Source organism: Desmodus rotundus, chromosome 2, assembly GCF_022682495.2.
Source record: "Desmodus rotundus isolate HL8 chromosome 2, HLdesRot8A.1, whole genome shotgun sequence".
Taxonomy (NCBI): domain Eukaryota; kingdom Metazoa; phylum Chordata; class Mammalia; order Chiroptera; family Phyllostomidae; genus Desmodus; species Desmodus rotundus.
The window spans coordinates 105591316-105606336 of NC_071388.1; the positions used below are offsets into that span (position 1 = coordinate 105591316).

Here is a 15021-nt window from a genome sequence, read left to right on the forward strand (position 1 = left end):
GCTTGGGTAAGGGGGGAAGCTGTGCCACTGTACCCCACAGGACACCTACTAAATTATGCCACTCTACCAAGCTTGGGAGACACAGCAGCTCTACCTAATACAAAGAAACAAATACAGGGAGGCTGCCAAAATGAGGAAACAAAAAACATGGCCCAGATGAAACAACAGATCAAAACTCCAAAATAAGAACTAAACAAAATGGAGACAAGTAAGCTACTAGATGCAGAGTTCAAAACACTGGTTATAAGGATGCTCATTGAACTTAGTGAGAACCTCAACAGCATAAAAAAGGGCATGCAATCCATATAAAAAGAACCAGTCAGGAATGAAGAATACACTAATTAAAATAAAGAACAATTTACAGGGAATCAACAGTAGAGGGGATGAAGCCAAGAATCAAAGCAGTGATTTGGAGTGTAAGGATGCAGAAAAAAAAAAAAGAACACCCAATCAGTACAGCAAGAAGAGAAAAGAATTTTAAAAAATGAGGCTAGTGTAAGGAACTTCTGAAACAACTTCAAGTGTACCAACATTTGCATCATGGGGGTGCCAGAAGGAGAAAAGAGAGAGAGAAAGAAATTGGAAACATATTTGAAAAAATGACAACAGAATACTTCCCTAACTTGGTGAAGGAAATATACAAGTTCAGGCAGTGCAGAGAGTCCCAAACAAGGTGAACCCAAAGAGGCCACCCCAAGACACTTCATAATTAAAAGGCCAAAGGTTAAAGTCAGAGAATCTTAAAAGCAGCAAGAGAAAAGCAGTTAGTTACCTACATGGGAGCCCACATAAGACTGTCAACTAACTTCTCAAAAGAAACTTTGGAGGCTAGAAGGGATTGGCAAGAAATATTCAAAGTGATGAAAATCAGGGACCTACGACCAAGATTACTCTACCCAGCAAAGCTATCATTTAGAATCGAAGGATGGATAAAGAGCTTCCCAGGCAAGAAAAGGCTAAAGGAGTACATCATCACCAAACCAACATTATATGAAATGTTAATGGGTCTTCCTTAAGAAGAAGTAGAAAAAAAAATGAACATAAAATGGCAACAAATACTTATCTATCAACAGTCGAATCTAAAAAACAAAATAAACAAGCAGGACAAAATCAGAATCATAGGGATGAAGAACGTTTTGATGATTGCCAGATGGGGGGTCGGGGAGATGGGCAAAAAAGCTGATGGGTTTAGGAAGTACAAATTGGTAGTTACAGAATAATCATGGGGATGAAAAGTACAGCATAGGGAATAGAGTAGCCAAAGAACACATATGTATGACCCAAGGACATAAAAATGGTGTGGGGGTTGCCTGAGGCAGTGGAGCAGGTGCTGGGTGGAGGAGGGCAAAGGGGAAAAAATTGGGATGTCTGTAATAGCATAATCAATAAAATATAATTAAAAAAACAAATTTAGCATGTTGGAGAATTTAATATTTAATGAAGAAGTTTGATGCAACAGCAGATTTGTGTATAGGTTAAATGTGTAGCCAAAAATGAGATTAAAGTTAAAAGTATTATAGATAGTATATGAGAGTACTGAAAAGGAGAACTTAAAAACAAAGTGTCTGTTCTACAATATACATAATTGATTTATTTTTCTTACATTTGGAAAATTGAATTATTGTCTTAATTGGTTTTTCATTTGTTATAGCTCTTTTTGTTTTCCAAAAATTTTGTGTTTTGCTATTTTGAATAATAAAATGTTAGAAGCTTAAGATTATAGAACTTGTGAACGTTCTCATTTTATATAAATATGCACGTGTGTGAATTTACATAATTTAAGAATATTATATAGAAATTTCATTATGTTCAAATTATTTTTGATACCTGATCAGAACTTTATATTAGATCTGTTCTTGGACATTCTTTTTTTGTTGATTGGTGAGCTCTCTGTATTGAATAGTATCAATTTTTAGGTGATTTTTTTTCCCCCCAATGGTTTAGGTTCCTTTTTGAGGAGAGGGAATTAAGAATGAAAACTAGAGTGTAGGGAAATGGGAGAAAGGTAATAGTGAAATGAGAATTTTATTCACTGACCAAAAATAAATTTCTGCATGTTTGTGTGTATTGGGAGGGTGTTAGAAAAGGATGGTATACAGGGCATATGCTATGAATTACAGAGATACTGTGTTCTGCCTCTACAGAACTTAATTTATTAGAAGAAACCAAGTTACCAGGCTATTATTCTCTGTGCCGAGTACCATCTCTGGGTGTATCAATTGGGATTAGGTTTGTTCGTATGCGATAGAAAACCGAAAATAGTAGTAGCTTCAACAAGATAGAAGTTTATTTTTCATGTGTAGTCAAAGGCCTGATATGGTTGGTGAGAACTGCAGAGAAACTGACTCAATATATCTTTTGATTCTACCTCATGGTTCAGAGCAGCCGATCAAACTTTAAACATCATACTACAGTTCCTTCTAACAGGAAGAAGGAAAGGGGAAAGATGCATTCCCTTTCTTTAGGGGTTTTCCTGGAAATAGTATACTTCTCTGTCACACTAGGTGCAAGGAAAGCTGGGGAAGATAGACTTAATACTAGGTAATCATGTGATATAGTAGAATTTGGCAAATCTATTGTTAAGACATAAGGAGAGAAAAATGAATATTGGTAGCTGTCTCTATCACATAGTGGAGGATCAAAGTGTTAAAGGAATACAGGGTGGGGGAAAAGTAGATTTTCAGTTGTGAGTATATGAGAGTTTATTCTTGTATCATTATTTATTAATTGTTCTACTCTTTTCCATATGAACAACCGTAAGCCTACTTTTGCCCTACCTTGTGTATAGATAGGATATCTAACCTAGACTTGGGAGGATATAACACCTAGGTATTCCCCACATCTTATCAAATACTAGATTGTACCCTCATCTTAAGTATTATTTATTAAAAAAATGAGTTGGATTATAGTTGTCTAGTTAAAACAACTGTTTGTTTTAGGTATTTATTAATTTCAGTTTTGTCATCTTCCCCTTCCCAGATCTCAAATAGTTTTGTAGATTCTTGAAAAACATCTAAGTCCTGATACCTGTAGTGCCTAGTGGATAATACGGCCGGATTGGAGGTGACCAGTTAGGATATTCTTTCACTAATTCAGTTATGAGATAATGGCATCCGGAACTGGGGTCATGGCAGTACAGATGGACTCAGGTGGACATGAGGGCTATTTAAGATATAACCAATTTGAGGGTGGTGGGACATAATGAGTTCAGGCTTAAATGTGTTGATTTTTGAGGATAGGATATCTAAGTGGATATACCTGGAGCTCAAGGGAAAGATATAGACTAAAGAAGTCAATAGCATATAGTTGCCAATTGCGACCGCAAGAGTAGAGGTGAATTGACCCAATGAGTGCTAAGAGATACCTCAGAATCATGTAGCTACTTTTTTAAAAATGTAAGTGCCCAAACACCATGCCTAAAGATTTTGGTTTGGTAAGTTAAAGTCATTGTCTACTAGTATAGAGTAAAAAGAGAATTTGGCTTGGGACAGGGTCCTAAGAATGACCGGTTTTTAAAAGAGATTGCTAGGTAAGAGGAGTTCCATGAGAACAAAATGAGAGAGAAGATAGACAACTGGGAGCCTAGAGTGTCCCGAAAAGGAGAGGGTGGTTATCAGTACAAATACTGGAGAGAATCAAGTAAACCGAGGACTGAGAACTATCTGTTGGGTTTAACAGCAAGAGAGTTGAAAGTTGAAGGTCCTAGCACCAGAAATTCAAATTCCTAATTTAGATTACAGTGGGTAGAGATGAAAGTAAAATGGGCAAGTAGAGAGCAGGAAAGAATTTTCAAGAAACTATATTGTGAAGGGAAAAAAAGAGAGAAGGTGGTGTCTAGAAAGGAATATGATTTGGAAGAAGGTTTTGTTTAAAGTAGTATAATTTGCACAAATATAAAAGTAGAAGGGAATGGCAAAAGTTGAAAAGCAGAAAGAGAAGGTGGTAGGAGTGGGCAGCATTCAGAACACAGGTAGATGATCAGGGTGCCTGTCTAGTTATAGGAACCTGTTAAACTCATAGTGACCAACACTAATAGAAACATGGGGTGCCTCTTGCTGTGGTCCAAACTCTCTGTTCCTGATATGTTCCCCAGCATCTAGGAGACAAAACTGCTAGTCTTCACAGTTCCCCAGTTCATACCTCAACTTTGCTGTAAGTTGAAAAATACTCTTTCTTATACTTCTCTGACAGATTGGAAGGGGAATTTTCCCCCTTACTGCTGCAATAGCAGTGGGATGGAATGCAGAAGAGGAATTTGCTATGAATTTGACAGGCAGAAAACCATCTGTGTGGAAGGTATATGCCTTCAAGTTTATAAATAATAGGTTGAATCTTGGGGGCTACCTTTTTCTGCACTTCAGTCTGAATGAATGAATAATATTTATGTGCCATTCAATTATAGGCTATAAAAAACTTGGTCTAAGGATTATTCCACTTACTCAGTATAAGAAGCTGTTGAGTTCAAACGTTTTCCTAGTGCAGCATGTACCAGCATTACTGTTAAATTACTGTTACATGTCACTAAGGTATGTATGTATTAGATGCTAAAGTGGGGTAGTATAGTTACCATCTAAATCAAATGCTTTATAATAGTGGTAGTTCTGTTTCAGTGTGTTTTCTTTTGGTTCTTTATAACTATTCAGTGATACTAAGAATCTGTGCCCAGAATTACAGTTCTGTAAGAGAAAAAAAAAAAAAAAAAAGCAGAAAGCACATCATTTGTAATAGTGAATAAAAGATCAAAAATTTTACAAGAAGGTCCTTTTTCAATTCAGTTTTTAAAGGATATCAGTTAAAATTTTGTACATTTAATACTTTATCTTCTTCCATATTCCTATTGATATGTATATTTTTATTCACTTATCACACATTAATCAGAGGTGATGGGGATTCAAAGGTAAAATGACATTTATCACAGTCTAGAAGTGTAGAACCATGCAGTGGAGTATTTTATAACCCAATTGTTTGTTATTCTAGCAAAGAGGAGTTCAAGAAGCCAGTGAATTTGTCATAATACTGGAAATCAGATACTTCTCTCAATGGAAGATCATCTTTTCTGATGGAAAAAGGAGAAAGATGAGATTTTATGATTTCCTAAGTTTTTTGAGCTTAAAAAAAAAACCCTTAAAAATTGGTGGTTTTCTCCAAAACACCAATTTGAAAGTATACACGCACCCCGATGTTCATAGCAGCATTATTTACAATAGCCAAGATCTGGATAAGTGCTTATCAGTAGATGAGTGGATAAAAAAGCTGCAGTGCATTCACACAATGGAATTCTATGCAGCTATGAAAAAGAAGGAAATCTTACCTTTTAAAACAGTATGGATGGACCTGGAGATTATTATACTAAATGAAATAAGCCAGTCAGAGAAAGACAAATACCATATGATCTCATTTATATGTGGAATCTGGTGAACAAAATAGAAACAGAGACATGGATACATGGAACAGACTCACAGCTGTCAAAACGGAAGGGGAGAGGGAGGCCCTGAATGACAGAAGTTGAAGGGATTAGACAAAGAATACATATGCATAACCTACAGACACAGACAACAGTGGGGTGATGGCCGGAGGGAAGGGAGAATGGAGGCTGGGAGGAGGGGAACAAGGACAACAATAAAAATATTTTAAAAAAATTTTTTAAGTTGGTGACTCTATACCCTGGCGTTATGAATGACTATTATAATTTTTTTGCTTTCTCTTTTATCTAGTGAATTATTTTTATACCTTTTCAATTTAATTATAATATTAGGAAGCCAGCTTGAAAACAGGAAGTATCTTGAGTGATCAGAGGAAGTCTTAACCACTCTTAGTTGCTACTTTTTGTTGTTACAGGAAAAAGAATCACCAGTGTATTCTCTTTCTATCTTTGATTGTAACTACTGGAATTGCTGAGGGAGTCAGCGGGCGACTTAAGATGGAGTCATTTTCCTTATTCAAGGAGTGAATGTGTTACCACTGTTGTGTCCTTGACACAGCCTCCTATCACATTTGTTTGAACTTTGACTGTTCTTAGAAACATTTTCCCTAGAGAAGTTAACTTAGAGCTATTCAAAGAGGATTTATTACCAGAAAACAAAACAAAACAAAAAACTTGCACTTTAAGTTATAGACAAAATGCCTTTTTTAAATTAACTTAAATTGACTGACTTCTTGCGACTCTGATTTTTAAAAATAAGCATACTTGATTTTTTTATGCTTATATAATTTTCTCATTTTCTCCCTTTCTAGTTGGATCAACTGGTTGTGGATGCAGCAAAAGAAAAAAGAGAGATGGAGCAAAAACATTCCACCATTCAACAAAAGGTAGATGAGGGGAAAAGTTAAAGGAGATTAATTTCCATTTTACACAATTGTTTGATTATTGGGTTCAGCAAGATACCATTGTGTTTGAACACATACTTTGAGTTGCTTTAATAATTAAATTGTATATGTGAATTCCTCCTTTTTTGTGAAAAGTAAAATATTTTTCAGATGTTTAGGCATTTGGTTTTATTATTTCTTTACATCAAAATATTTGAAAGCCATGCTCTTCAACCAGTTTATAAAAACGTCAATCTGTTAGGGCCTTAATTAATTTAAAAGTGGCACTTGGTTAGAATTTAAAACACTATAGTTTCAGTTACGATATTACCAACTCCTGTAAAATGGGTGTGTGTGTGTGTGTGTGTGTGTGTGTGTGTGTGTGTGTGAGAGAGAGAGAGGATGAGAGAGAGAGAGAGGATGAGAGAGAGAGACAGGTTTGGGATGGGGTTGTGGGCGGAGTAGGTGGAGGTGGGGAACACCATAGCATAAATGTGTGTATGGTTAATGTGTTTGGTATTATGGACTTCCCATCTGTAAGCACTGTAGCACTCTCCATCTCATGTGATGCTGAAATTTCACTTGCATTTGTTGTTAATTTGCCTAAGGTTAAACTGATATTTGAAATACATACTTTATTCTCACCCGAGGATATGTTTATTGATTTTAGAGAGAGAGAGGAAGGGGTGGGGGAGAGAGAGACAGAGGGAGAACCATCTATGTGAGAAAGAAACATCAATCAGTTGCCTCCTGTATGTTCCCCAACCGGGGATCAAACCAGAAACCTAGCTAGGTATGTGCCCTGACAGGGAATCAAACCCACAACCTTTTGGTGTACAGGATGATGCTCCAATAAGCTGAACTACCCAGCCATGGCAAAAATATACTTTTAAATGTGAAACCAGTTTTTTTAATCTTATATAGTTAATGATATTTTTCTATGTAGTTATCTGAAAACAAAAGGAGAGAATTAGAGGTAGAATGCAATAATACAAGTATGTGACAAGGTGCCTTCTAGCATGTCATGGCAGTTGCCTTGATTAGTCGTTTTCCCAGGGTGAGTTTATCGTTTACATGCATGATGTATTGACCTCTGAGATTTTCCTAGATGTGGGAAACTCAATTTCAGAATCTGTGGTAGTAGGAGACTATGTTTGTACTTACCCCTAAAGGGAAAAAGAATGCCTTTTAGCATTACTTTAAGAAATCTGTTCCCTTGATATTGAGCAATCAAATCAACTTTTATTATGGTTTATTTAGAATTTAAAATACCAGTAAACTATATCTGACATAGAATATGTCAGTGGAAAAAACTGAAAATGAAATCAGTAATAAAAATAAGGAAAATTTTATTGGTGATGAGTTAGTTATTCATACTCAAAGAGAAACATACCGCACCATCTTTAAATTTGTTACTTCTAGCTATAGTCAGGTAAGACTTACTCCATGTTTAATTTTTGTTTAAGGTTAAAGTACTTTTGATTGGATAAGTTGTTTTATGACATTACCACGGAAAGATTGTCAAAAATTTGTGATCAATCATTTCTACTTAAAACAAGATCATGATATTTGTAGAAACATGACTATTTGCTTAAACTGATTTATTTGATCATGTATCTTTTAATGTCTTTCCCTATTATATATACAATTCAAATCTAGAAGATTATTAAATCTAAAATTCATTTATTTGATTTTAAATAATAGTCAGTAACTGTTTTCCTTTAAAGAAAGTAATGCTATTTGTCCTGATTATATATATTTACTTTTTTCCTGCCCTTAAATGCTGACACAAGGCTGCATTACAGGTAACAAAAAAAAAGGGTGGGGAGGGGAGATCCAGTCAACTAATTAAGGGAAAGTATGTCTGTTAACATTTTTAAGAATTGAAGTTGATCAGTTAAAGAAATAATGATGTTATGCATATGCAGTTCATGTAACTATTTTTCAAAATGTTATACCATTCCCGGCAGGCAGCACTGTGTGAGAATTTTCCTTGCTCCTTGCTATCTCATTGTACTGTGAGAGTTTTTAGTATTTTGCCTATTTTGATGGGTAGATATTGACATCTGATTGTGGTTTTAATGTATGCTTTAGTTAGACATAGCTCTAGTACCTTCTCCTATGTCTCCTTTCATTTGGATATCCTGTTTGTGAAATGTCTGTTAGTCCTTTTCCCATTTTTCTATTAGGTTGCCTGTTAATCAGGTTCTCCATATATTCTAAATATAAACTCCCTTTGGGGGTATATGTGTTTTTTATTTAAATCTTTGATGGTTTTGTGTATGTGTATCTTTTTACATCTTGTTGAGTAAATCCTTCCCAACCCAAGATCATGAAGATACATCTCCTTTATAATCTAAGTGTTTATAGGTTTGCCTTTTATGTTTCAATCTTGAATTCATCTGTGATGGGGTTTTTGTGTGTGGTGTGTGATGTGAGGTAGAGATCCAATTTCCTTTTATTCTCACATTGGTAGCTAATCAGTTATTTAAAAGTTTGTTCTTTCCCTACAACTCTATATTTTGTCTTCTGCTATAGATCACATTTCCATACATGTGAGGTTGGCTTCAGGCTCTCTATTTTGCTTCACTGGTTTTTTGTCTTTATTGTGCCGGTACTATGTTATATTAATTATTTTAACTTAATAGTACATCTTATATCTGACAAAGCAAAGCCTTCCACTCTCTTTTCTTCAAAAGTGAATTGCCTAAATTTTGCATTTCCATATAAATTTCAGGAGCAACTTTTTAGGTTGCATAAAAATCAGTTTTGGCATTTTAATTGAGATTACATTGGATATATAGGTCATTTCAGAGAAGAATTGATATCTTCATGAGCTTGAAATATTTTTCCATTTATTTAAGCTTTCTTTAATGTACTTCATGAAGTTTGATAATTTTCTTATCTTTTGTTATATTTATTCCTAGAAACTTGTAAATGTTACCTTTAAGATAGTCATTTTTCTTCCTTTCCAGTCCTTTGCATTTTGTTTGTTACCTTGCTGACTTGGACTTCCAACATAACCTTGAATTGATGTGGTAATAATGGTCCTTCTTATCTTACTTGCAATTTCAAAAGGAAAAGTTTCTATTAGATTCCCTTTTTTGGCCAACCCTACTCTTGCCTTCTGTTCCCTGGACCCCACACCAAAGCTTCACATTCTTCTGATAAATCAAATGTCTTTAAGGTGAAAGCTAGCTTCCTTGCTCTGCTTACCTCCTTGGCTTCCAATTTTCACTTAATCTTTTGCCTTTGAGTATTCCTTTCTAATTTGCCAGTATGTCAGTATATTTAAATTCTAATGTTATATATTTTATCCAACATTATTAATTGCTTTCATTATAAAATCATATAATCTGTCACATTTTAAATACTATAAAACATTAATTTGATATTAATAGTAATTAAATTAAAGACATCATTTATCTCAAGAAATATAGTTCAAAATTAGAAGAACATTTACAAATGCGCTACATTTTCAATGAAGTGTTGTTTGATGTTTTAAGTATCATCAGGGTTATTAAAAAAACTGCTGATGGAAGAACCAAGATGGCGGCGTAGGTAGACACACTGCGCCTCCTCGCACAACCAGAACTGACAGAGAATCGAACAGCAAGGGGGACCAACACCAAGGAAACAGAAAATAATCATTCATCCAGACCGGTAGGAGGGGCGGAGACGGGCACCGGGGTGGAGAGGACTTGCGTGGCTGTGGCGGGACTGAGACTGGCGGAGTGTGGGACAAATGGCGCAGGCAGTCCGAGCACTAGCAGACCCTGCGGTCCCACATTTGCACAGATAAACCCAGAGGGCCGGACTCAGAGTGGCGGAGAGCGGGGCACGCAGAGTGGCGGGTAGCACCTTGCGGCACCACATTCGCCCACAGATAAACCGGACAAACGGCGGGCAGAGAAGCAGACCGCTGCGCAACCCAGGGCTCCAGCTCGGGGAAATAAAGCCTCAAACCTCTGATTGAAAGCGCCCCTGGGGGTTGGGGCGGCAGGAGAGACTCCCAGCCTCACAGGAGAGGTTGTTGGAGAGACCCACAGGGGCCTGGAGTGTGCACAGGCCCACTTACTCGGGAACCAGCACCAGAGGGGCCCAGTTTGATTGTGGGTAGCAGAGTGAAAGACTGAAATACAGTGGAGAGTGAAGCGGGTGCCATTGCTCCCTCTCGGCCCCTCCCCCACGTACAGCATCACAGCGCAGCAACCAGCATTACCCCGCCCTGGTGAACACCTAAGGCTCCGCCCCTTAAAGTAACAGACGCGCCAAGACAAAAAAAAAAAAAAAAAATGGCCCAAATGACAGAACACTTCAAAGCTCCAGAAAAAATACAACTAAGCGACGAAGAGATAGCCAACCTATTGGATGCACAGTTCAAAGCACTGGTTATCAATATGCTCACAGAATTGGTTGAATTTGGTCGCAAATTACATGAAAAAATGAAGCCTATGCTAAGAGAAACAAAGGAAAATGTACAGGGAACCAATAGTGATGAGAAGGAAACTGGGACTCAAATCAATGGTGTGGACCAGAAGGAAGAAACAAACATCAAACCAAAAAAGAATGAAGAAACAAGAACTTGGAAAAATGAGGAGAGGCTTAGGAACCTCCAGGACACCTTGAAACGTTCCAACATCCGAATTATAGGGGTGCCAGAAGGAGAAAAAGAAGAACAAAAAATTGAAAACTTATTTGAACAAATAATGGAGAACTTCCCTAATATGGCAAAGGAAATAGACTTCCGGGAAGTCCAGGAAGCTCAGAGAGTCCCAAAGAAGCTGGACCCAAGGAGGAACACTACAAGGCACATCATAATTACATTACCCAAGATTAAACGCAAGGACCTACGTCCAAGATTACTGTATCCAGCAAAGCTATCATTTAGAATGGAAGGGAGGATAAAGTGCTTCTCAGATAAGGTCAAGTTGAAGAGGCTCATCATCACCAAGCCCTTATTATATGAAATGTTAAAGGGAGTTACCTAAGAAAAAGAAGATCAAAAATAGGAACAGTAAAAATGACAGCAAACTCACAGTTATTAACGACCACACCTAAAACAAAAACAAGAGCAAACTAGGCAAACAACTAGAACATGAGGGTTGTCAATAAGGGAGTGGGAGGGGGAGAGGGGGGTAAAGGTACAGAGAATAAGTAGCATAGATGATAGGTGGAAAATAGACAGGGGGAGGGTAAAAATAGTGTAGGAAATGTAGAAGCCAAAGAACTTATAAGTATGACCCATGGACATGAACTATGGGGGGGAGTGTGGGAGGGAGGGGGGTGGGCAGGATGGAGTGGAGTGGGGGGAGAAATGGGACAACTGTAATAGCATAATCAATAAATATATTTAAAAAATAAATAAATAAATATTTTTCTGAAAAAAAAAAAAAAACTGCTGATGCTGCAAGTGAAACTTAGAATGTTGCCAAACTCAGTTATATCTATTGCTGACTTAATTTTGTATGCATAATTAAATAAATTACAGCTTCAAATAAATTTTAAGTGAGAGAATTAAAGTTTCCCTTTTTTCCCAATGAAAAAGTAGGAAGAAATGTAACGATTTATAGATTTTGTTTTATTTTGTTATTTTGGATTATCGTGACTTTTTATGGTTAAATTTTGGAACATGTCAGGAGAGTTTTTGTTTTTAATTCTGACTTTAGTCTTCTTCCTTTTTCCATCTTAGTAGACTCTTAGATTTGGAAGGCCCTCAGGTGATTCTCACTCTGCCACACCCTCAGTGCAGTACGTCCCTATCCCGTGGTCTTGGCATGTGGTCATTCAGCCTGTGTAAAAATCTGTGTCAAAATAGAAATTTTACCCTCTAATAGATCACATTTTAATTTTGATCATTGTTCCAGAGTAATTTTGAAATTTCTGAGACTGATTTTTAAAGTTTTAAATTTGAAGATAGCAGCAGTCTTGCAATTTTACTAGACTACTTTGAAAGTTCATCAGGAAATGTTTTAAAGATAGGACTACTGATTTCAAAATTTCATGAATCCTTGGAATAAAATTGAGTTTAAATTGCATTCAAGTGAAAATTAAAGTGATTAGAATGATAGAAGAAGGTTATGAATAAAAATAAGTGAGCTCAACATGCCCGCTTCAAACTGTGCTTTTCCTTTGCAACACTAAATTTTGTTTTAAGAAAAAATGACTTTTATTTCACTACTTCCAAATGGTGGAGTTATTATATCTATCAGATTAAAAAAGTACCATAATTGTTATATATTTAGAAAATTGTAATCCCATTAAAAAATATCCATATTCCTTTTTTTAATTGTTAGCATACACATCACCATAAAATTTTAGAAAAAAATGAAAACAGTTTAAAGGTAACACCCTGTATAATATTTACTTGTTCTTTTTGTCTATTTGTATACATATTATTTTGTACTTTTAATCACCGTACATATACAATTTATATAGTTTTTCGTTTTTAGAGTATATTCCAATAATCATGTTTTTATATTACTGCACAATAGTCTACTGAATTGAAATACTTTAATATGTTGAAACATTCTTCTATTATTGAATATTTAAGTCTACCTCCTTCTTATGAATATTGTTGATGTAATCGTCTTAATGCAAATTTTTTCCACCATTCAAGCCATTTTTCTAGGATAAATTTGTTATCTGGCAATTTAGTCAAGTCATATGAATTTTTTTATGTATTATTTTGTCTAGGATTTCTCCACTGATGATTCTAAGTTAGAATATAATGTAGATGCTGCCAATGGCATTGTAATGGAGGGATATCTGTTCAAACGAGCCAGCAATGCCTTCAAAACTTGGAACAGGTAATATATTTCAAATACTAGTCTCAATCTTTCTATATTTTCAGTTTTATGACTTTTCCTGTGGTTTGACAACTCTTTCCTTCATAATTCTCTAAATTTACAGTCCAGAGTAATTTTCGTGAAACCAGTTCATTGAATCTAAGATGCCCTTCTAGGAAAGGGGGCCCTAAAAAGCAAGTGAAAAATGACGACACTAATTCTAAATTCTAAAATTTAAGCAAAGTTTAAACCAGGAAGCAAGAAGAATTTTTATAGTGACTGGTCTTTACTCACTGGACCATTATAATAAATACGTTTTGAATTTGAGCTACACTTCGTATGTTAGGAAATAGATCTGATTACAAATTATGTGTTGAATTCATAATGGGTTAATAAGTCAGGTGAACTACCCCCCTTGCATTCCTGTCCTATATGATGTTTATGTACATTTTCACTTAGTGTTTGTTTATGAAATTTAAGCCAGGTGATTCTAATCTTTGCAATAATTTTTATTAACGAGGAGTGTTAGGAAATGGGGTTGTTCTTATGTGAAATCTGTGTGGCAGCCGGTGCTCCTTTATTCTAAACTTGATAGCTACCAAAAACTCTGAATTTTTTTTGCTGAAGTGATTTTTATAAAATATTAATTCAGTAAATTCTGCTAAATGAATGAGTGTTTAAAATATTTTATTGTCTTTTTCCATGTATTAACATACTAAAGGGTTGTCTCAGGATCATCCTCCTCAATAAAAGTGATTGGTCTTTTATTCAGGAATGCCTATCTTTTTGCAAAAATTAAATAAGTAAATAAATAAATGGAGCCCTAAGTTGGGCGTCATCCCCCAAAATAAAAGGTCTGGTTTGTTCCCCAGTCAGGGTGCATGCGAGAGGCAACCTGTTTCTTTTTCACACTGATATTTCTCTCCCTCTCTTCCTCCCTCCCTTCCCCTCTCTCTAAAAATAAATAAATAAATAAATAAATAAATAAATTTTTAAAGAGTAGAACAATGTCATAATTGAGAGTAATACTGGGTTCTAGTTAATTGATTTTCTGTTATATTATTGGTTGACTATATATTTTAATTACTACTTGAACAAGATGTGTATTCACTTAATGGTAGAGATGATGTTCTTTTTTTTAAATGTACATTAGCAAAATGATTAGAATTTTCTTGGTAAGTTTATTATACATTTTTTGTTTAAATGGAAACAGTCATGCTCGAATATTTAATATATTGAAATGGGTTCCTAGTGTACTTGCTTTGATTTCTTGGTGATGAGGTTATATAGGAAAAAAATTTCAAATTTGAGCATTTCCCTAGTATCTGGTATTACCAAATGTTTAAATGGTACATGGTGTGCTTTATTTGAAATAATTTCTCTTTAACTGAGAATGAGTATAAACTGGAAAGAATAATGATTGTATATGATTTTAACCCTGAGTTATGTAGAAGTTTAAAAATAACATATGCATATAGAAGGACCAGCTAACAGGGTCTGGTTAGAAATAATGTTATTAGCTATTGTGAAGTGAAAATGAAAAATTAAAACTCTGTTTTCTAAGCTGTAAAAACTAAAACAATCATCTTTCTAATCTTTCCTGGCAAATTTCCCTAGCCAGGTAAATTAAGATACAAAATAGTATGATTATCAAATTTTTATAATAAAGATCTCAATCAACACAGTTTCATGAGGTGATGTTAGAATTTTTAACCTTCAGATTTCAAAACTTACTTAAACTTTAACACAGTGAAAATATAATAAATCCATGGAAACTATACCATTATGTTAAAAATGAAATGAGCTTTCATGGAACACTCCAGTGAGAAATGATCTCAGGCTTCAAAATAAAGCACAGTGTTAGAGAAAATTGCATTGCCGCTTAAGACAATAGAAAACCTGAACTCTAATTTAAGCATGGACCTTT

General features: G+C 35.3%; 1 protein-coding gene across 5 annotated transcripts in view; it reads left to right on the top strand.

Moving 5' to 3' along the window:
* ACAP2 (ArfGAP with coiled-coil, ankyrin repeat and PH domains 2) overlaps positions 1-15021 on the top strand; it is a 139601-nt gene that overhangs the window by 74708 nt on the left and 49872 nt on the right. For all 5 annotated transcript variants that reach the window (XM_053918505.1, XM_053918507.1, XM_053918506.1 and 2 more), the window contains 2 exons: positions 6235-6309; positions 13003-13115. In XM_053918505.1, the coding sequence (XP_053774480.1) occupies positions 6235-6309; positions 13003-13115 (188 nt within the window). The remainder of the gene's footprint in view (positions 1-6234; positions 6310-13002; positions 13116-15021) is intronic.